The 21,506-nt window shown below is 46.5% G+C and overlaps 1 protein-coding gene across 1 annotated transcript; it reads left to right on the top strand.

Moving 5' to 3' along the window:
- The first annotated feature begins 1,751 nt into the window (after positions 1-1,751).
- On the top strand, positions 1,752-20,949 carry HIKESHI (heat shock protein nuclear import factor hikeshi). The gene is made up of 5 exons (XM_060234972.1): positions 1,752-2,009; positions 7,075-7,312; positions 10,078-10,229; positions 14,742-14,860; positions 20,525-20,949. The coding sequence occupies exons 1-5, from the start codon at positions 1,980-1,982 to the stop codon at positions 20,577-20,579; spliced, it is 594 nt and encodes a 197-aa protein (XP_060090955.1). The 5' UTR covers positions 1,752-1,979; the 3' UTR covers positions 20,580-20,949.
- The last annotated feature ends 557 nt before the right edge of the window (positions 20,950-21,506 follow it).

The raw sequence follows: 21,506 nt of genomic DNA, 5'->3' as shown, positions 1-21,506 counted from the left end.
CTGGGAAACCCAGGTTTAATTCCCCACTCTGACATGGAACCTTGCTAGGAGAGACTGGCAGTCATTCTTGGCATAACAGAGCAGTAATGAGGATTAAATGGAGGGGAGGAGAATGGTATTATGAGCCATCTTGGGTCCTGGCTGGGGAGAAAAGCAGGCTAGGAATAATAACTAAAAATGATGCTTTGCAGATCCCACCATAGTTTTTAACCTGAGTGTCATGGATTCCTCAACAGCCCCATATGCTTCCTGAATCGTGAAAACAGGAGAGAGCCAGAAACAGGAACCTTGAGTAACTTGTGTTGATCCATGTTTGATATAGAGAAATTGTGGCTTCGGAAAAAAAGCATCTTCGAGAGAAAAGGATGAGGAAGGACAGAGGCACGAAACCGTGGAAAATCCTGGGGATATACGATTCCTTATTCTCTGTTTGATTTTCATAGCTGAACACGTAGACTCCACTCAAATTGTGGACTTATGAACTGAAAAAAAGCGCCAGCTGCCTGATGATTAAAGCTTATTACAAGGACGCTTGGGAGAAAAGGACACTTTGTGTTTGGGTTCTGTGTTTCAGCTTTGAGTAGCTGCATTATTCATGCATGTTTATAAACTTGTATCTTATTAATTGCACTAAACAATGCATGTACACACTAAGTGTGAAAGTGGCATTTTTTACTGGTTTATTTTTCAGTATATTATCATTACATCGGTACTTGTGATATATATTATCCTTTGGAGAAAATGGCTGCTTTGATGGGTGGAGTCTGTGGCATTGTACCCTGCTGAGGCCCCTCTCCGAACCTCGCCATCTTCCGGCTCAACCCCCAAAGTCTCCAGTATTTTCCAAAACAGGCCATAGTAGGAAGACGAGGAAATACTATCTTTATCCAAAGGGCAGTGGGGAACTTGGTGCAGTAAAAGAATTCCCCAGACACGAAGGCAACAGTACCCACAATGCACTGCTACAGGCCATTTTACTAGATCTGCCTGTGTCCATTTAGATTGCAGAATTCACATGCATAAAAATAAACCACTGATAAAATGGAGGAGAGGAGAATGAAGCAAGCCTAGGGCTGCCATGTCCAGTTCAAGAAATATCTGGGGACTTTGGGGATGGAGCCAGGAGACATTGGGGTGGAGCCAGGAGCAAGGGTGTGACAAGCAGAACAAAGGGAGTTCTGGCCATCACATTCAAAGGGACCACACACCTTTTAAATGCCTTCCCTCCATTAGGAAATAATGGATAGAGGCACCTTCTTTTGGGGTGCATAGAATCGAACTCCCTGGTCTAATATTTTTGAAACTTGGAGGGTGTTTTGAGGAGAGGCACTGGATGCTATGCTGAAAATTTGGTGCCTCTAACTCAAATAACAGCCTCCCAGAGTCCCAGATACCCACAGATCCATTATACCCTATGGGAATTGGTCTCCATAGGGAATAATGGAGTGCCAGTGGACATTTCCCTTCCCTCCCCTGCTTTCTGATGACCCTGAAGCAGGGGAGGGCCTCCAAACCAGGGGATTCCCTGCTCCCACCTGAGGATTGGCATCTCCAACACGCAAAAAAGTGAATGAAGGAGCGGAGAATGGGGCAAGCCGGTTTAGGTTTCCATTGGCAAGGAAAACTGTATAAATTAAGTGAATAAAATGCATAACACAGCAAACACCCTCAACTTCAGGCAAAAACTAGGGCTCGACATCTGTCGGGATGCCACTCTAGCCCTATTTCTATGATGCGGCCGCTTCCTTTCAGACCAGAAGTGCTCCTGAAGCTACCGAGATGCATTCTGGGACACGTAGTCCTTTCCTAAGGCTGCGGACCTTTAAAAAATGACTTATGGCCTTTCTTCCGCTTGCCCCGGATGTACTTCTGGGGGCGGGGTGGGGTGACAGAGGGCACGAAAGTGCTCGCCTAGGCGAGTGAGTTGGTCGCCGCCTGGAAGAGGTCACGGCCAGAGGCGTTGAGGGGGCGGCACCGCCATGTTTGGCTGCTTGGTGGCCGGGCGGCTGGTGAGTGGCGGTAGAGGACGGAGCGGGTGGGGGAGCGGTCTCCATGGAAACGGGGGCAAGAGTTGCCTTGGGAACGGCTGGTTGCTAGGGCGGGGGAAGGAGAGTTGGCTTCCATGGCAACCCCTGGGCGCCCCCCCTTGCTGGGGGGGGGAGTCTCTTTAGAAATGAAGGAGAATTTGTCGTTCTAGAATAAAAACAACATAAACTTCCTAAATAAATGTTATTGTCTAGAAGTTTCTCTGAGTTCGAAGTGAAAAGCAGCCCAGAAATATCCCAAAGTAAATGTTATTGTCTAGATGCAGGGGTGTCTAACTCATTTGTTATGAGGGCTGGATCTGACATAAATGAGACCTTGTTGGGTTGGGCCGAGCCATGCTGGGCCAGGTGTGTACGTATTTAAGATTAGCAGAGATATAAATTTTTATAAAGGACACACACAATTTTTAAAAATTGAAACATGCTTTAAATGTTAGCACTCATTGGTCTTAAAAATGCTATGTTTGTATTTCTCCCATGGGAATCTGGGGACCTGGACGAAGGAAGCTCTGGCTCTTTCCCTACTTCCCCAGGGGACTGGGGGGGGGGAGCCTCAGCCAATAGAAGGAAGAGAGGCTTGGCTCATTCGCTGTGCTGTGCAATTGAGAGAGCCTGGCAAAGCAAGCTCTCCCTTCCCCACTTCTCCCCAAGGGAGGAGCCTCAGCCAATGGAGAAAATAGAGGCAGAACTTGTTTTTCCAGGCTCTTTCAATCATGCAGCAGAGCTACTGAACCAAATCTCTCTTCCTTCTATTGGCTGAGGCTCCCCCCCTCCTGCGTAAGGAAGGAAAGAGCCAGAGCTTCCTTTGCTCCATTCTCTGTATCCTATGGGGGAAATACAAAGAAAGCACCTTTAAGACCAAAGAGTGATAATGTTTTAAGGTTTTTTAAAAAAATCTTTAATTGTGTTTTTCTGTGTCATTTATAAAGTTTACACCTCTGCTACTTAATTTTAAATAGCTATACACATGGCCTGGCCCAACAAGGTCTCATTTATGTCAGATCTGGCCCTCATAAGAAATGAGTTCGACATCCCTGGGCTAAAGAGTCTGAGACTTTTTCAGTTTAGGAGAAAGAAGGCTAAGGGGGGGGAGCACGATAGAGGTTTATAAATTGGAGTATTGGCAAAGATAATTTTTTTTTCTCCTTCTCCCAAAATACTAGAACTCAAGGGCACCAATGAAACTGATGGTTAGTAGATTCAGGACAAGCCAAAGGAAATAATTCGTCATATAATGAGTGATTTAAATGTGGAAGTCACTGCCAGAGCATCTAGTGATGGCCGCAGAAATAAACAGCTTGAAAAGGGGATTAGGCAGATTCATGGAGGACAGACCTGTCAGTAGCCGCTAACTATGGTGACTGAAGGGAACCGCTGTGTTCGGAGGTAGTCAACCTCTGAATCCCAGATCCAGGAGGCAACATCAGGGGAAGGCCTTAGCTTCTATGCGTGTTGTTGGCCATCCAGAGGAACTGGTGGCCAACAGTGTTCTCTCTGAGCTGAGTCAGTGTGAGCTAGCTCTCAGATTTTTAGCCTCTAGCTCACACATTTTTTGGCTTAGCTCAGGAAGGATGACCCCAGAGCACACTAATCAATGCAGAAGCTTGCAGTTTTAATGCCAGTAGCTCACAAAGTAGAATTTTTGCTCACAAGACTCTGCAGCTTAGAGGGAACATTGGTGGCCACTATGTGAGACAGGATGCTGGACCAGATGGACCACTGCTCTGTTCCAGCAGATATTTGATAGATTTATTTGATCCCCACAGGCTCTTTATCTTTTGTCGACTCTCAGATTTTAATACTGTCATCTGGTTACTGCTGCTCTTTTCTCTCACCTTTTGCAAACTGGCATATTCAGGACGACAAACCAGACTGATGTTTCAGAATTAGCATCTGTGTGTTTGTGAATGGCAGAGTGGGGACATGCGTGAAAGGAGTAAGATATCGCAAACGTGGCATGCTTCCTTCTAGCCGTTGCTCAGTTTTGTTAGAACAAAACAGGTAGCCGTGTTAATCTGCCTGTAGCAGTAGAAAAGTGCAAGAGGCCAGTAGCCTGTGGGGGCACTGCCCCCTGACTTCCAGGCCGGGCCCCCTGACTCCCAGAAGGCCCACTGGGATGCAGCCTGCTTTTTTCTTTTCTTTTTGCCATGGCTAAGCCAGTGAAGCATCATCATTGTCAGCTGGATCCAGGAGAGCTGAGCAGGGCACAATGCACTGCAGCAGCAAAAGCGGCAGGCGGAGATGAGGGAGATGGAGGAAGCCATGTGGAATGGGCCATGGGAGAGGGACAGATACAGCTGCTGGCTGCAAAGTGCCAGGGTGGGGGAGAGGGAGGTGGAGTCCCCCTCACCCCCCGCATGCACGCAAAGGACAGTCCCTTCTTGACTCAACATTTTTAGGGTTGGCTGGATCGACTTAGCCACTTTCAGAGCCTCTAGCTTTTGCCCCTACTCCATAAAGCTTCTGAGAAGTGGCAAGCCCTGCAGTGGATGGGAAAGGGTGCCCCCTGACGTTTAAAAAAGCTCCCTGACTTTTAAAATCCTGGCTATGGCCCTGCCAGTCGCAGCTTAAGAACTAACAAAATTTGTGGCAGGGTGTGAAAGCTCATACCCTGCCTGCCACAAATTTTACACTGCTCAGTTTTGTTGCGTGCAACATTTTTAAAGCAAATCTCTAGCCTATAAAACAGGCTGGGATGGCAGTATACACTCCCCATGAAAATCATGCGACAGTCATAACTAGTTTCTCAAACTCACCCATGAAAATCATGTCAGTCATAACTAGTTTCTTAAACTCACCCGTGAAAATCATGTCAGTCATAACTAGTTTGTTAAACACATTTCTCTGTTTACAGCAGTGTCAAACCACCAGATCGTTTTTGTGGCCTTTTTCACAGTGTGTAAGCACTGGCTCACACTGTCAGCTCCTTGAGGGGCTGCTAACTGTATCACTGTAACTCTGCCTTTGATTTGAATGGGGAGGTGGCTCAGTGTTGGAGCCTCTGCTTGGCATGCAGAAAGTCCCAGGTTCAACACCCAGCAGGCCTATGATATCAACTGACAATGCAAAACATCCTGGATGAAAAAATGTATCTATAGGCCGCCGGTTTTTACTCTATCTTGTTTTTACTAAATTATGGTTTAATGGTATTTTAATTGTTTAATTGTTTAAATTGAAATTGTTTTAATTATTGTGTTGTAAGCCGCCCTGAGACACCTAGGTGAGAAGGGCGGGGTATAAATCTTAATATAAATAAATAAATAAATAAATAAACTCACCCATGAAAATTATGAGTCAGTCATAACTAGTTTCTTAAACTCACCCATGAAAATCATGCAACAGTCATAACTAGTTTCTTAAACTCACCCATGAAAATCATGCGACAGTCATAACTAGTTTCTTAAACTCACCCATGAAAATCATGAGTCAGTCATAACTAGCTTCTTAAACTAATAACTGGTTTCTTAAACACATTTCTCTGTTTACAGCAGTGTCAAACCACCAGATCGTTTTTGTGGCCTTTTTCACAGTGTGTAAGCACTGGCTCACACTGTCAGCTCCTTGAGGGGCTGCTAACTGTATCACTGTAACTCTGCCTTTGATTTGAATGGGGAGGTGGCTCAGTGTTGGAGCCTCTGCTTGGCATGCAGAAAGTCCCAGGTTCAACACCCAGCATCTCAGGTTAAAAAAGGACCAGGCAGGAGGTGATATGAAAGACCTCTACCTGTGACCCTGTAGAGCTTCTGCCTGTCTAAGTAGACAATACCAACTTTGATGGACCAGTGGTTGGGGCTCTTTGGCTTGGAGAAACGTCGACTGCGGGGTGACATGGTAGAGGCTTATGAGATTATGCATGGGATAGAGAAGTTAGAAAAAGAAATACTTTTCTCCCTTTCTCACAATACAAGAACTCATGGACATTCAATGAAATTGCTGAGCAGTCGGATTAGAACGGATAAAAAGGACGGACTTCTTCACCCAAAGGGTGATTAATACATGGAATTCACTGCCACAGGAGGTGGCGGCAGCCGCAAGCATAGACAGCTTCAAGAGGGGATTGGATCAACATGTGAAGCAGAGGTCTGTGGCTATTAGCCAAAGCGTATTGATGGAACTCTCTGGGGCAGTGATGCACAGTGAGAGAGCTTCTAGTGTCCTGGCCCCACTGGTGGACCTCCTGATGGCACCTGGTTTTTTTGGCCACTGTGTGACACAGAGCGTTGGACTGAATGGGCCATTGGCCTGATCCAACATGGCTTCTTTTATGTTTTTATGTTCTTAGTGGTCTGATTCAGGGTAGGGGCAGCATTTTGTGTTCATGTAAGGCCTTCCAGGTAGTTCTTATTTTTTCCAAGTAGTGTGACTGGCTTCCTGTGTGAGTCAAGGCACACTTTCCCAAGCTCTTTCATTCCACTATTTATTTATTTTATTCTGTTTAGAGCAGGGGTGTCGAACTCATTTTTATGAGGGCCGAATCTGACATAAATTACACCTTGTTGGGCCGAGCCATGTCAGGTTGGGCTGGGCCATGTGTGTACCTATTTATGATTAGGTAGCAGAGATATAAACTTTATAAAGGACACAGACAAACACAAATATTTTTTTAAAAAAACCTTAAAACATTAGCACACGGTCTTAAAGGTACTTTCTTTGTATTTCTCCCATGGGATCCAGGGAACTGGGCAAAGGAAGTTCTGGCTCTTTCTTTCCTTCCCCAGGGGACCAGGAGGGGGAGGACCCTCAGGCAATAGAAGGAAGAGAGACTTGACTCAGTAGCTCTGTTGTGCGATTGAGAGAGTCTGGCAAAGCAAACTGTTATGCAGAAGGAAGCAAGAGAGGGGGAGAAGGAAGCAGATGACAGCCAGTTGCTCGAGGGCCTGATAGGAGCACTCTGGGGGGCCGATTGGGCCCCCGGGCCACACGTTTGACACCTCCGATTTAGAGTCTAGAAAAGATTGCCGTTTGATGAGCAGCAGTGACTTGTAGATGTGGCAGGAGCTCACAGCAGTAACCAGGTTTCATTTTGTAGGTGCAGACAGCCGCCCAGCAGGTAGCGGAAGACAAGTTTGTGTTCGACTTGCCCGACTATGAAAGCATCAACCACGTGGTGGTCTTCATGCTGGGGACCGTGCCTTTTCCCGAGGGCATGGGTGGGTCAGTCTACTTCTGCTTTCCCGACGAGAACGGGGTGGCGGTGTGGCAGCTGCTAGGCTTCGTGACAAATGAGAAACCAAGTGCCATCTTCAAAATTTCTGGCTTAAAATCCGGTAAGGACGGGGAGATTCCATTCTGTTTGTCATGGCTTTCTAGTGCTCCCATCTCGCAGAGCCGTGCTTTGCCCTGGGAACTGGAACTCTGGGAGATACTTCACTTTTTCTTACAGATCTTCTCAAACAAATAGGAGGAAAGAGTTGGCCTGGTGGGAATGGTTGACATAATGTGCTGTCGTCACGGTATTAAAGAAACAGGTGCTGTGCTTAAGGTCACCAATCAAAAAGGAAAGCCGTGTATGACCGGAACTGAAAAAAAGCACAAGGCTTACGGCCAAAATAACGCAAACAGTAAAACCGATTTATGAATGAATAAACCTGATTGAACAGTCTGAATTCACAAGCACAAGTGTTGCAATTTTAACAATGTTGACTCGAACCAACAATCATTGACCATGCCCTTCCACTGCTCGTATTTAAATGTTCGTATTTAAAGAGCAATCGCTCTGTTTCTTCATTCCCTCCGCTTGCTTGGATTGCATGGAGGCTAGAGCCACGGTTCTTTGTAGCAGGTGATGATTTCTGTATATTTGCCTCCAAAATGAAAATAGCGCATCCATCAAAGTCAGTATTGTCTTTTCAGACTGGCAGCAGTTCTCCAGGGTCTCAAGCTGAGGTTTTTCACACCTATTTGCCTGGACCCTTTTTTGGAGATGCCAGGGATTGAACCTGGGACCTTTTGCTTCCCAAGCAGATGCTCTACCACTGAGCCACCGTCCCTCCCCGTCCCTTCTGTTTGCTGGGGGAAGTGCTGATTTGACGCTTTGGAGTCAGTCAGCAATTTTTCTCCAGGCCTGTTTGGCCAGGGGTTCTGGAGGGTTTTTTTTTTTTTTGCTATCTTCTGGGTACGGAGCAGGGGTCACTGGGGATGCATGTGTGTGGGAAAGGTATTTGTGAATTTTCTGCATTGTGCAGCGCAGGAGTCCCCAACATTTTTGGCACCAGGGACCGGTTTTGTGGAAGGTGGCGTTGGGGTGGGGCAATGATTTTGGGATTATACAACCGTACACTTTATTTCTATTAGTTTGGTTTAGTGGTTAAGTGTGTGGACTCTCTTATCTGGGAGAATCGGGTTTGATTCCCCACTCCTCCACTAGAATGGCCTTCGGTCAGCCATAGCTCTCGCAGAGTTGTCCTTGAAAGGGCAGCTTCTGGGGAGAGCTCTCTCAGCTCCACCCACCACACAAGGTGTCTGTTGTGAGGGAGGAAGGTAAAGGAGATTGTGAGCCGCTCTGAGACTCTTCGGAGTGCAGGGCAGGATATAAATCCAGTGTCATAGTTGTCTTATTATTATTACATTTTCCCACTCCTCCACTTGCATCAGCTGGAATGGCGTTGGATCAGCCATTGCTCTCGCAGAGTTGTCCTTGAAAGGGCAGCTTCTGGGGAGAGCTCTCTCAGCTCCACCCACCTCACCAGGGTGTCTGTTGTGGGGGAGGCAGGTAAAGGAGATTGTGAGCTGCTCTGAGATTCAGAGTGGAGGGCAGGATATAAATCCAATGTCATAGGGAGGGACGGTGGCTCTGTGGTAGAGCATCTGCTTGGTAAGCAGAAGGTCCCAGGTTCAGTCTCCGGCATCTCCAACTAAAAAGGGTCCAGGCAAGTAGGCGTGAAAAACCTCAGCCTGAGACCCTGGAGAGCCGCTGCCAGTCTGAGTAGACAATACTGACTTTGATGGACCGAGGGTCTGATTCAGTAGAAGGCAGTTTCATATTTTCATATGTCATCTTATTAGTGTTACTGCATTTTAATATATAGTGAAATAATTATACAGCTCAAGGCCCGGTTTCTAACAGGCCACAGACTGGTACCGGTCCATGTCCTGGAGGTTGGGGACCCCTGGTGCGGGTTGAAGTAGATGACCTTGGAGGTCCTTTCCAACTCTTTATGATTTTATGATTCTGAAGCAAAACTACAGGTACATATGAAGCTGCCTTCAACGGAATCAGACCATTAGTCCATCAGTATCGTCTACTCAGATCGGCAGGAGCTCTCCAGCTCTCAGGTAGAGGGTCTTTCACATCACCCATTACCTGGTCCTTTTAGCTGGAGATGGCGAGGATCAAACCTGGGACCTTCCGCATGCCAAGCAGATGCTCTGTCACGTCTTCTGTCTCAAACTCCAAATCATTTTTGCAGCCCTTTTCTTAATGCACTGTGCTTTACAATTCACAATTCCGGTAAAACTCGCATCCAAATGATAACGGTTAAGCTCAGGATGAGTCATGACTATTGAGACCATCAGTTCATTGAGGTTAATATAGTCTACTCTTGGTCTCACGTGGAGGTCTTTCACATCACCTCCTGCCTGACCCTTTTAGCTGGAGATGCCGGGGACTGGGCCTGGGACCTTCTGCATACCGAGCAGAGGCTCTACCGTTAAGACACAGCCACCCTTCCAGCTTTCTCACACTTCTGTTTGTGCCTGAGTGCCCATATTTTATTTTCCTTCTTCAAAGCCAGCTTAATTTAGCCCTTCCGCAGCTTCAGCCGGTGCTAACGACTGTGGTTTTGAAATACGTTGGGTGCTTTCACATGGCGACTGTTTGTAAGTGGATTTTGCTGTTCTTGCACAGTAAGAATCCAGTTGCAAAGCACGTTATTTAGGGTGTGTGAAACACCCGGTGCTTTCCCCCCAAAAGATGTTTTGATTCAGCATTTGTTAGGATGGGTCCAGCACTGTGCTTCTTCAGAGAGACAGGGTTGATGCTTTAGGGCCACCTGTGATGTCTTTTTTTTTTTAAAATTAATTTTATTTTTAGGGAAAGGCAGCCAGCATCCCTTTGGAGCCATGAATATCCGTCAAACGCCAACCGTAGCCCAGATTGGGATTTCTGTGGAGCTGCTAGAACTCCTGACTCAGCAAACCCCCGTAGCGAGCGCAGCTGTATCATCAGTCAATTCATTCACAGAGGTAACTGGGAAGCCCTTTTGTTTCTACCCACTGTTGGCAAACAGCCTCTTTGTTGGTCTGGATCAGGGATTCTTAACCTGGGGTCCACGGACGGGTTTCGAGGGATCGTCGAGAATGGTTTTTCCCCCCCTCTAAATTTGAGTGTGTGTGTGGCCAGCCCAAGGCACAAAATGATTCCTCCCCTCCCCCCGATTTCCTTCCCATTACTTTGAAAATTGTTCAGCTTGGGTAGCCATGTTGGTCTGAGGGAGCAGAACAAAGTTGGCTTTGAAAGTTCCGTTTGTGGGAAACGTTCTTAATCATGTTATTAAGTTTCACTCCAAGCAAGTGTAGGAGGGCCTAGGATGTTACTGTACATGTTCAGGAAATGTACAACTGTCATCATCACCTCGCTATGAAATTTTTCTGGGGGGTTGGGAGTCTGTAGCTTTCATCAGATTCTCAGAGGGGTCTGTAACCTCAAAAAGATTAAGAACCAGGGGTCTAGATTTTTAAAAATTCTCCTTTGCTCCCTGCTGGGAACCCAAAGTATCTTACTATGTTGTTCTCTCCTCCTTCGTTTTATCCTCAGAATGATCCTGTGAGGTAGAGTTAGGCTAATAATAATTATCGTATGGAATTGTGTGTAGTATAGCCTGGAGATCCTAAGGTCGTCTGGCAACCTGAACTTCCAGCTCTTTTAGTGTTATGCACCACGGTGTGGTGAGCTAAGACTTCTTTTTAAGGCAAGAAGAAGAGGAAATTGGATTTATATCCTGCCCTCCACTCTGAATCTCAGAGTGGCTCACAATCTCCTTTAACTTCCTCCCACACAACAGAAACCCTGCGAAGTGGGTGGGGCTGAGAGGGCTCTCTCAGAAGCTGCCCTTTCAAGGACAACCTCTGCCAGAGCTATGGCTGACCCAAGGCCATGCTTGCAGGTGCAAGTGGAGGAGTGGGGAATCAAACCCGGTTCTCCCAGATAAGCGTCCGCACACTTAGCCACTACACCAAACTGAAGAGATGCTTCAGAGGCAGTTTGCCATTGTCTGCCTCTGCATCATGCCGTGGGGCCAAACCTTCTTAGAACATAAAAACATAAGAGAAGCCATGTTGGATCAGGCCAATGGCCCATCCAGTCCAACACTCTGTGTCACACAGTGGCCAAAAAACCAGGTGCCATCAGGAGGTCTACCAGTGGGGCCAGGACACTAGAAGCCCTCACCCTGTTGACCCTCCCAGGCACCCAGAATACAGAGCATCACTGCTCCAGACAGAGAGTTCCAACAATACGCTGTGGCTAATAGTTACTGATGGACCTCTGCTCCATATAGCTTCTGAGATCTGATGAGATCGGGCTAGCCTGGGCTGTCCAGGTCAGGGTTGTAGGTTAGGCTGAGAGTACTGACCACTCCAGGGTCATCTAGCAAGCTTCCATGTTAGAGTGGGGATTGGAACCTGGATCTTCCAGATCCTAGTCTGACAATCTAAGCCCTTTACCACATTGACTTATTAAAACACCTTTGAATGATTGTATATATGATACACTGAGCATGCACCTTTGTCAGCATCACTCTTTTGGTATAGCCAGTTTAGTGTAGCGGTTAAGTGCATTGACTCTTATCTGGGAGAACCCGGTTTGATTCCCCACTCCTCCACTTGCACCTGCTGGAATGGCCTTGGGTCAGCCATAGCTCTGGCAGAGGTTGTCCTTGAAAGGGCAGCTGCTGTGAGAGCCCTCTCCAGCCCCACCCACCTCACAGGGTGTCTGTTGTGGGGGAGGAAGGTAAAGGAGATTGTGAGCCACTCTGAGATTCAGAGTGGAGGGTGGGATATAAATCCAATATCATCATCATCATCTTTGCTTTATTTGTCAGCAGTGATTTTCAGATTGTGTCCCAGGTGCTCCCAGAGTACCTCAAAGATCTCCCGGTGGCCAGGTGAAAGATGGCCTGGGCCTCTTCCTCTTGCAGTGTGCAGCTTCAGGGTGATGCTGACATGCAGTGTTCCCTCTAAGCTGAGTCAGTGCAAGCCAGCTCATCGTTTTTTAGCCTCCAGCTCACACATTTTTGTCTCAGCTCAGGAAAAACGGCCCTAGAGCAAGCTAATCTATGCAGTAGCTTACACCTTTAAGGTCCGTAGCTCACAAAGTAGCAGTTTTGCTCACAAGACTCCACATCTTAGAGGGAGTATTTCTGACGTGTGTTCTAGAGCAATGATTCTCATCCGTTCATCCCATATACCCCACCAGTCGCTCTTACAAAAGAGCCTGGGTTCTGCCATGATAGAAATAAAGAAAAACATGCTGTTGAGTCTCAAGCAATTCATGGCGGCCCCATGCACACGGCTTTCCTGGTAAGAGAATGGGCAGAGGTGGTTTTCCATTTGCACAGCGACTCCAGTCTTCCTTGGTGGTCTCCCTTCCACGTACTGACAGCCAACTCTTCTTAGCTTCCCTTAACCGACTTTGAGAGCCAGTTTGGTGTAGTGGTTAAGTGCGCGGACTCTTATCTGGGAGAACCGGGTTTGATTCCCCTCTCCTCCACTTGCAGCTGCTGGAATGGCCTTGGGTCAACCTTAGCTTCTTCCAAGAGTTGTCCTTGAAAGGGCAGCTTCTTTGAGAGCTCTCTCAGCCCCACCTACCTCACAGGGTGTCTGTTGTGGGGGAGGAAGATAAAGGAGATTGTGAGCCTCTCTGAGATTCGGAGTGGAGGGCGGGATATATATCCAATATCATCGTCTTCCAAGCTCTGACGAGCCCAGGCTAAGCTGGGGATTTGGCCTGCTGATTGAAAGAAAACCCAAATTACACGTTTAGAAGCATTCTGTCGTTACTGCTGGCTTGCCAGAAAGGTCACAGATGGCAGGTATGGTTGTCAGGAGTTGGCACATCGCAGTGGCACATGAACACCACCCCCCAGTGCTAAAATACAACCATGTATTTTCAATAGCTGGAATTGATAATGAGTAACAGGGCAGGGTGTTACAGTCAGCCAGGTTCAGATGCTACAATGAACCACACAGATAGATCCAGGTGGGCAGCCGTCTTGGTCTGAAGCAGTAGAACAAAGCAGGAGTCAAGTGCCACCTTGAAGACCAACACACTTCAATTCAGAATGTAAGTTTTCGTGTGCCTGCACACGTCTTCAGACATTCTCACATTCTGACATGTTACTGTTTAATTGGTTTCCCACGCTAATGCAACCCAGATCAAAGGTTTCCTGAATTTGTTAAATTTTACTATTCTGCTATTGGGATTTTAACTTTGTACCGCTTTGCATTCTAAGCCCCACTGGCTACATGTAGCTCTGCTTATTGTACCTCATTCCTCATCTGGAGAAGTGTGCGTGCACACGAAAGCTGACATTCTGAATAAAAGTTTGTTGGTCTTCAAGGTGCTTCTTGACACCTGCTCTGCAATAAACCACAGTTTGTGCAACAGTTTCTAATTAGTCAACCACATGTGAATAACAGTTCCTGGCTTGTGAATCAACTTCAATCCTTCTCTTTCTTGCTTCTTCTCCACCTAGAGCAGGGGTGGCCAACGGTAGCTCCCCAGATGTTCTTTTGCCTACAACTCCCATCAGCCCCAGCCAGCATGGCCAATGGCTGGGGCTGATGGGAGTTGTAGGCAAAAAGCAGCTGGAGAGCTACCGTTGGCCACCCCTGACCTAGAAGGTTGACTCCTGTATCAAAGCAAATAAACTCTGTGTTTTCGTAAGAGAGAGTGTGCTTGGTTGATCCTCACAGTGAATCAACTGTAACCCATCTTTTTCTTGCTTCTTCTCCACTTCCCAGAGGGAAAGGTATTCCCCCCGTCTTGTCATCTTTGTTTTCAGGTGACTATAAAGGTTGACTAGAGGGTTGACTCCTGTATCAAAACAAATAAACTCTTATGTTTTCGTAAGAGAGAGTGTACTTGGTTGATACCTGGTTGATCCTTACAGTGAATCAACTGTGACCCATCTTTTTCTTGCTTCTTCTCCACTTCCCAGAGGGAAGGGTATTCCCCCCACCCCACCCCGTCTTGTCATCTTTGTTTTCAGGTGACTATAAAGGAGCAGAGCCACTCAATAAACTGTGGCTTGTGCATTTAGAGAGCACAGCACCCCACAATTGGCACAAAATAGGTAACAAACCAACTACTAGTGTGAGATCCACTTTGATGCTAACTGGCAGACTCTGGTTTGTTGTGTCATCTGCGTTCAGATTTCACAAGTAATCAGTGCTGGATGCAAACCACAATTACTGTGATGTCTGAACACATCTTCTCTCTCATACTAACATATTGGGTTTTTCTGTGTGTGTGTGTGTGATGTTAATAGCCTGCCTTCTGATCAGTGATCCAGAAAGCAGCCTGCAAGCTTAAAGCCCGCATATAATGATAAAAAATTAATACTTCCTCTTCCATAGAAGTGCACTTCACTACACTTTTAGTCCCTTTTGTGAAATGCTTTTTGTGAAATGTTGGAAATGGCTGAGGACGTGCTAATTGGTGACTGCTTCCCCCCCCCCCCCCCCCGTCCTTTTCAGTTCACACAAAAGATGCTGGACAATTTTTATAACTTCGCTTCATCGTTTGCCATCACTCAGGCCCAGATGACTCCAAACCCGTCTGAAGCTTTCATTCCTGCTAACGTAGTTCTGAAATGGTAAGACGAAAAACTCATCTCGATTCTTAAATGGTGCAAGGTCACTTGGGAGGCTGAATGAGAACCGTAGCAAAAGTGATAGTATTAGGCCTGCCTTTTCAGTGCAGCGGCAGTCAAATGCATACAGCAGCCTCTTGTCCTGATGACACCTGGTTTCTTTTTTTTTTTGGCCCCGATGTGACAGAATGTTGGACTGGATGGGCCATTGGCCTGATCCAACATGGCTTTTGTTATGTTCTTATGTGACACAGAGTGTTGGACTGGATGGGCCATTGGCCTGATCCAACATGGCTTCTCTTATGTGACACAGAGTATTGGACTGGATGGGCCATTGGCCTGATCCAGCATGGCTTCTCTTATGTTCTTATGTGACACAGAGTGTTGGACTGGATGGGCCATTGGCCTGATCCAACATGGCTTCTCTTATGTGACACAGAGTATTGGACTGGATGGGCCATTGGCGTGATCCAACATGGCTTCTCTTATGTGACAGAGTGTTGGACTGGGTGGGCCATTGGCCTGATCCAACATGGCTTCTCTTATGTGACAGAGTGTTGGACTGGGTGGGCCATTGGTCTGATCCAACATGGCTTCTCTTATGTGACACAGAGTATTGGACTGGATGGGCCATTGGCCTGATCCAACATGGCTTCTCTTATGTGACAGAGTGTTGGACTGGGTGGGCCATTGGCCTGATCCAACATGGCTTCTCTTATGTCACACAGAGTGTTGGACTGGATGGCAATTGGTCTGATCCAACAAGGCTTCTCTTATGTTCTTATGTGACACCGAGTGTTGGACTGGATGGGCCATTGGCCTGATCCAACATGGCTTCTCTTATGTGACACAGAGTATTGGACTGGATGGGCCATTGGCCTGATCCAACATGGCGTCTCTTATGTGACAGAGTGTTGGACTGGATGGGCCATTGGCCTGATCCAACATGGCTTCTCTTATGTTCTTATGTGACACAGAGTGTTGGACTGGATGGGCCATTGGCCTGATCCAACATGGCTTCTCTTATGTTCTTATGTGAAACAGAGTGTTGGACTGGATGGGCCATTGGCCTGATCCAACATGGCTTCTCTTATGTGACACATAGTGTTGGACTGGGTGGGCCATTGGCCTGATCCAACATGGCTTCTCTTATGTGACACAGAGTATTGGACTGGATGGGCCATTGGCCTGATCCAACATGGCTTCTCTTATGTGACAGAGTGTTGGACTGGGTGGGCCATTGGCCTGATCCAACATGGCTTCTCTTATGTGACACAGAGTGTTGGACTGGATGGCAATTGGCCTGATCCAACATGGCTTCTCTTATGTGACACAGAGTATTGGACTGGATGGGCCATTGGCCTGATCCAACATGGCTTCTCTTATGTGACAGAGTGTTGGACTGGGTGGGCCATTGGCCTGATCCAACATGGCTTCTCTTATGTCACACAGAGTGTTGGACTGGGTGGGCCATTGGCCTGATCCAACATGGCTTCTCTTATGTCACACAGAGTGTTGGACTGGGTGGGCCATTGGCCTGATCCAACATGGCTTCTCTTATGTCACACAGAGTGTTGACTGGATGGACCATTGGCCTGATCCAACATGGCTTATGTGACACAGAGTGTTGGACTGGATGGGCCATTGGCCTGATCCAACATGGCTTCTCTTATGTGACACAGAGTGTTAGACTGGATGGGCCATTGGCCTGATCCAACATGGCTTCTCTTATGTGACACAGAGTGTTGGACTGGATGGGCAATTGACCTGATCCAACAGGGCTTCTCTTATGTTCTTATGTGACACAGAGTGTGGGACTGGATGGGCCATTGGCCTGACCCAACATGGCTTCTGTTATGTTCTTATACTCTTTGTTTGGAATGCAGAGGGTCCCAGGAAGGTGACCCAGGCAAGTGACGGGTGGCATGAAAGACTTCCTCTGCCGGAGACCGTAGAAAACAGCTGCCAGTACTCTTGAGTAGACAGTACTGAGTTTTGGTGGGCAAAAAGTCTGGTTCAATGTAAGGCAACTTCATGTGTTCAGGTGTGTCTTGCAAGCTTCATGGCCTGCCAGGAAGGTTCATGAACGGGCTGTTCTTTTATCATTCTCTCCCCCCAAGGGGCTCAGGGCGGTGCCTGTGGTTCTGCGCTCTGGTCCAGGGCAGAGGAAATCCTGCAGATGCCTGTTGAGACTTCTCCCTCCCAGCCTAGTACTGCAGGGCTCTAGGCAACATATGAGGCCGCTTCTGGTCCTTCGAAAGCCTCCCGTATGCCTTTCGTATCATCATCCAGGAGTCCGTTCTACAGCAGGCTCCAAGCATGGAGTGTATGCTCTTTGCTGGTTCTGAAAATGAGAACCAGCAAGGTGTAGAAGTTTGCAAGTTGGGACTTGAACTTTAGAACGCAAGAGAACCCATGTTGGATCAGGCCAATGGCCCATCCAGTGCAACACCCTGTGTCACATAGTGGCTAAAATCCAGGTGACATCAGCAGGTCCACCAGTGGGGCCAGAACTCCAGAAGCCCTCCTGCTCTTGCCCCCCAAGCACCAAGAAGGCAGAGCATCAGTGCCCCAGACATAAGAGCATAAGAGAAGCCATGTTGGATCAGGCCAGTGCAACACACTGTGTCACACAGTGGCTAAAACCCAGGGACCATCAGGAGGTCCACCAGCAGGACCTGAACTCCAGATGCCCTTCCGGTGTTACCATCCAAACACCAAGAATACAGAGTATCACTGCCCCAGACAGAATTTTCTATCTATAAGATAAGAGCCACTGGTGGACCTCTGCTCCGTAAGAGACTAGTATATGGGGGAACCTGCATTCAGATTTCAACCAATAGCTCTTCTTGGCCTAACCTACTTCCTTGAATTGTTGTGAGGCTGAATGAGGAAGGGGCACCCTACGTATGTGGCTTGGAGCACCCTGATGCAAGGGCAGGATCAAAATATTCTAAAATAGATTTGAGCACTGGATACATTGACTTGGAGTTAGCCAGAAATTCCCAACAAGGAAAGGATTTCTTTGGGTCCACCGAGCACAGCTGTAATGAGGTCATATGCTGTCGCATCCAAATGGGGAATCTGGGCCAATTAGTTCTTTTAAGAATTGTCCTTTCAATTATTAAGCTATTATGTTTCCAGAATCTATCTGACAAAGGTTGTTTGCAATCTTTAATGTTGATAGTACAAACGTTTGGGAGTTTTGTTCTGTGAGGTCTCACCAGCAAACCAGGCAGAAAATCTTCCAAGTTTCTATCTTTTATTGAAAAAAAAAAGGAAATAATTCTCTTTATTAGACAAGGCGTGGGTTTTTTTGTAGATTTATACCCTGCCCTTCTCCCTGAATCAGAGACTCAGAGCAGCTTACAATCTCCTATATCTTCTCCCCCCACAACAGACACCCTGTGAGGTGGGTGGGGCTGAGAGGGCTCTCACAGCAGCTGCCCTTTGAAGGACAAGTCCTGCAATAGCTATGGCTGACCCCAGGCCATTCCAGCAGGTGCAAGTGGAGGAGTGGGGAATCAAACCCGGTTCTCCCAGATAAGAGTCCGCACACTTAACCACTACACCAAACTGGCTCTCAGCCAGTTAAGAATTGAAGCATGGAGAAATTAACCTATAAACCTGCAGTAATATCAAATACTCTAGTAATGCTCAACCATATTAAAATAAGTAGAATTTTAAAGCAGATCAGATTTCAGATTATTTTAAACTGCTTTTATGAATTTTTATGAAACCCCAAGTCTCACTCTCAGTTTTTCCTGGGAGTTTCATCCAGAGAAATCTGATTCGCTGATCGCATTAATTCATTTATATAGAAAAACAGCAGACTTATCTCGTGCTATACCTTTCTGACTTAATCATGATCATCCTCTTAAGTGACTGGTTTTTAACGGCTGAGGAGATAATCAGACAACTGCACCCAAACAGCATGGTATAGTGGTTCAGAGGGTCAGACTCTAATCTGGAGAACCAGGTTTCCCTTCTCTTCTACATGAAACCTGATGTGACCTTGGGCCAGTGACAGTTCTCTCAGAAATCTCTCAGCTCCGCCTACCTCACAAGGTGCCTGTTGTGGAGAGAAGGGAAAGCAATTGTGAGTTGCTTTGGGACTCCATAAGGCAGAAAAAAGCAGGGTATGAAAACCTACACTTCTTTTTCTAGAAATATGTCTGATATGCACTTGTTGTTTTTTAAGGCAGAGGTGGCCAAACTTGCTTAACATAAGAACCACATAGAATGAGTGTCAAATGTTTGAGAGCCACAAGACATGAATGTCGGAGGTAGGAAGGAAGGAAGATAGGGGGGGGGGGAGGGAAAGGTGGAAAGAAAGCAGTTTTAACTTTAAATGGATTTTCCAAACTGCTGGCTAGCTTGGCTTGTTGAAGTGATTTAAAGAGACAAATGCCTTCTCCAAGCTGGCCGACGGGGCGGTGGGGGCTTTGAGAGCCACACAATATGTGTGAAAGCCACATGTGACTCCCAAGCCACAGTTTGGCCACCTCCGTTTTAAAGCAAGATTAGAAGGCCAGGTTTAACTCTTCGTCTCATTCATAAGTCAATAAACCTAATATTTCTGCACCTGCCTTAATTAGCTGTCAAAGATAGAAAAAAAATCCTGATGTGGTCAAATCAACCAATACTAACCCGATATCAGCTGACCATTACGTGAAAAATCAGCGAAAACCCTTGTGATTTAATCAAATTTCTTCCACCTGATTTCCCTTCACTCCTCCCTCCCCGTACAGCTCAAAATGTCCTCTGAAATGGGGGATGGTAGACTCCCCAGAAATAACAGAAGGGTGTCAGGGGCCTTTTTTGAGTTGGCTGAACTGATGAAGGTCTCCTTCATCTTCCATCCATGGAACATTTAGGCTGGATCCCAAAACATGGAGAAGATGATGATATTGGATTTATATCCCGCTCTGTACTCTGAGTCTCAGAGTGGTCACAGTCAATGTTCCCTCTAAGCTGTGGAATCTTGTGAGCAGAAATTCTACTTTGTGAGCTACTAGAATTAAAGTTGTGAGCTACTGCATAAATTAGTTTGCTCTGGGGCCATTTTTTGTGAGCTAAGACAAAAATGTGTGAGCTGGAGGCTAAAAAATGTGAGCTAGCTCACACTAACTAGAGGGAACTTTGGTCACAATCTCCTTTACCTCCCCCCCCCCCCACAACAGACACCCTGTGAAGTAGGTGAGGCTGAGAGAGCTCTTACAGCAGCTGTCCTTTCAAGGACAACTACAAAAGTTATGGCTGACCCAAGGCCATTCCAGCAGCTGAAAGTGGAGGAGTGGGGAATCAAACACGATTCTCCCAGATAAGAGTCCACACACTTAACCACTACACCAAACTGGCTCTTTGGCTCATAGATTGCTCATTGGAAGGTCTTGTAGTTTGTGGGATGGCTGGGGGAACTGTATTGTATCTCTTACAGTGGTATATTCCCGTTAAAGTCCATTGGTAGGGTAAGAGTGGGCTCACCTCAACTAGCCTACAGGGAACACCCTCTTGGCATACAAAAAGGGGAAGATCATGCCCATAATTTGTGATTTTCCTTTTGTTCAGCATCTGAATCTAAAGCATAATAAAGCAGGTGATATACAGTAAATACTTGACTTGATGTACAGTAAATACTTGACTTGTGTCTTCTCTTTCTTCCAGGTACGAGAATTTCCAAAGACGACTAACTCAGAATCCTTTCTTTTGGAAAACATAAATCCAAAGTCGAGTCGCTTGACGCGCGCTCGGAGACAAATGGCGTCTTAAGAATCAAAACAGAGTGAGCCTTCTAAGAACATCCGGATGGAATAATTGCAAATCCAAGCCGATGGGAAAACACTGCTTTCGTAAAATCTTTGGGACTTTATTTAAAATTAAAAGCCCTTGAAAAGTAGTCAATCGCAGGCTGGGTGTTTTCTTTGTTGTTGAAAATGCGGAGCTGTAACAAGAACAAATGGATAATTTGTTACAGATAAAATTATGACTGTTGTGCCATTGAACCAAGGAAACAAACAAGAAAGCTCCCTGGCTGAGTTCTTTGATTCCTTTGGATTTGACATATTATGCAAATAAATTTTTGTTAAAAACTTGTGTCTCTCTTCTCCCCCCCAAACCCAAGTGTGGTGTTTAATAGTTTGACAAAAGTAATGAATTCTGGAAAATTATACAACTTTAAGGCTGCCAATGGAAGAAGTTGAAACGGTTCACGATTTTCTATTCCTTGGCTCCACCGTGATCATAATGGGAAGCTGCAACCAAGAAATCAGAAGGAGGCTGAGATGGAGAAGGGCAGCCGTGAAGGCGCTAGAAAAGATTCTTGTGTACAAATGTGTCGCTGGTGACCAAGATCAAGTTAATTCAAGATGATGATGATGATACAGGATTTATACCATGCCTTCTGCTCTGAGTCTCAGAGCGGCTCTCAATCTGCTTTTACCTCCCCCCCCCAACAAGTAGCCTGTGAGGTAGGGGGGGCTGAGAGAGCTCTGACAGAAGCTGCCCTTTCAACGACAGCTCTGCTATGGTAAATATCAACAGGTTCCGATGTAAGTGAATAATAAGTGAAAAAACACCAGAATAACAATAACACTTTTACACAATATAGCGTATATGCAACCTACATTTATCAAAATGCATGCGTGGC

The sequence above is a fragment of the Heteronotia binoei genome, chromosome 3, assembly GCF_032191835.1.
Source record: "Heteronotia binoei isolate CCM8104 ecotype False Entrance Well chromosome 3, APGP_CSIRO_Hbin_v1, whole genome shotgun sequence".
Lineage (NCBI taxonomy): Eukaryota > Metazoa > Chordata > Lepidosauria > Squamata > Gekkonidae > Heteronotia > Heteronotia binoei.
This window is presented reverse-complemented; position numbering and strand designations above follow the sequence as displayed.

Excerpts from the sequence above, each read along its gene's own strand:
- HIKESHI (XM_060234972.1), top strand. The coding sequence starts at position 1,980 with ATGTTTGGCTGCTTGGTGGCCGGGCGGCTG. Across the intron at positions 10,230-14,741 it reads CAGTCAATTCATTCACAGAG|TTCACACAAAAGATGCTGGA; the intron begins GTAACTGGGAAG and ends CGTCCTTTTCAG. Across the intron at positions 14,861-20,524 it reads GCTAACGTAGTTCTGAAATG|GTACGAGAATTTCCAAAGAC; the intron begins GTAAGACGAAAA and ends TCTTTCTTCCAG.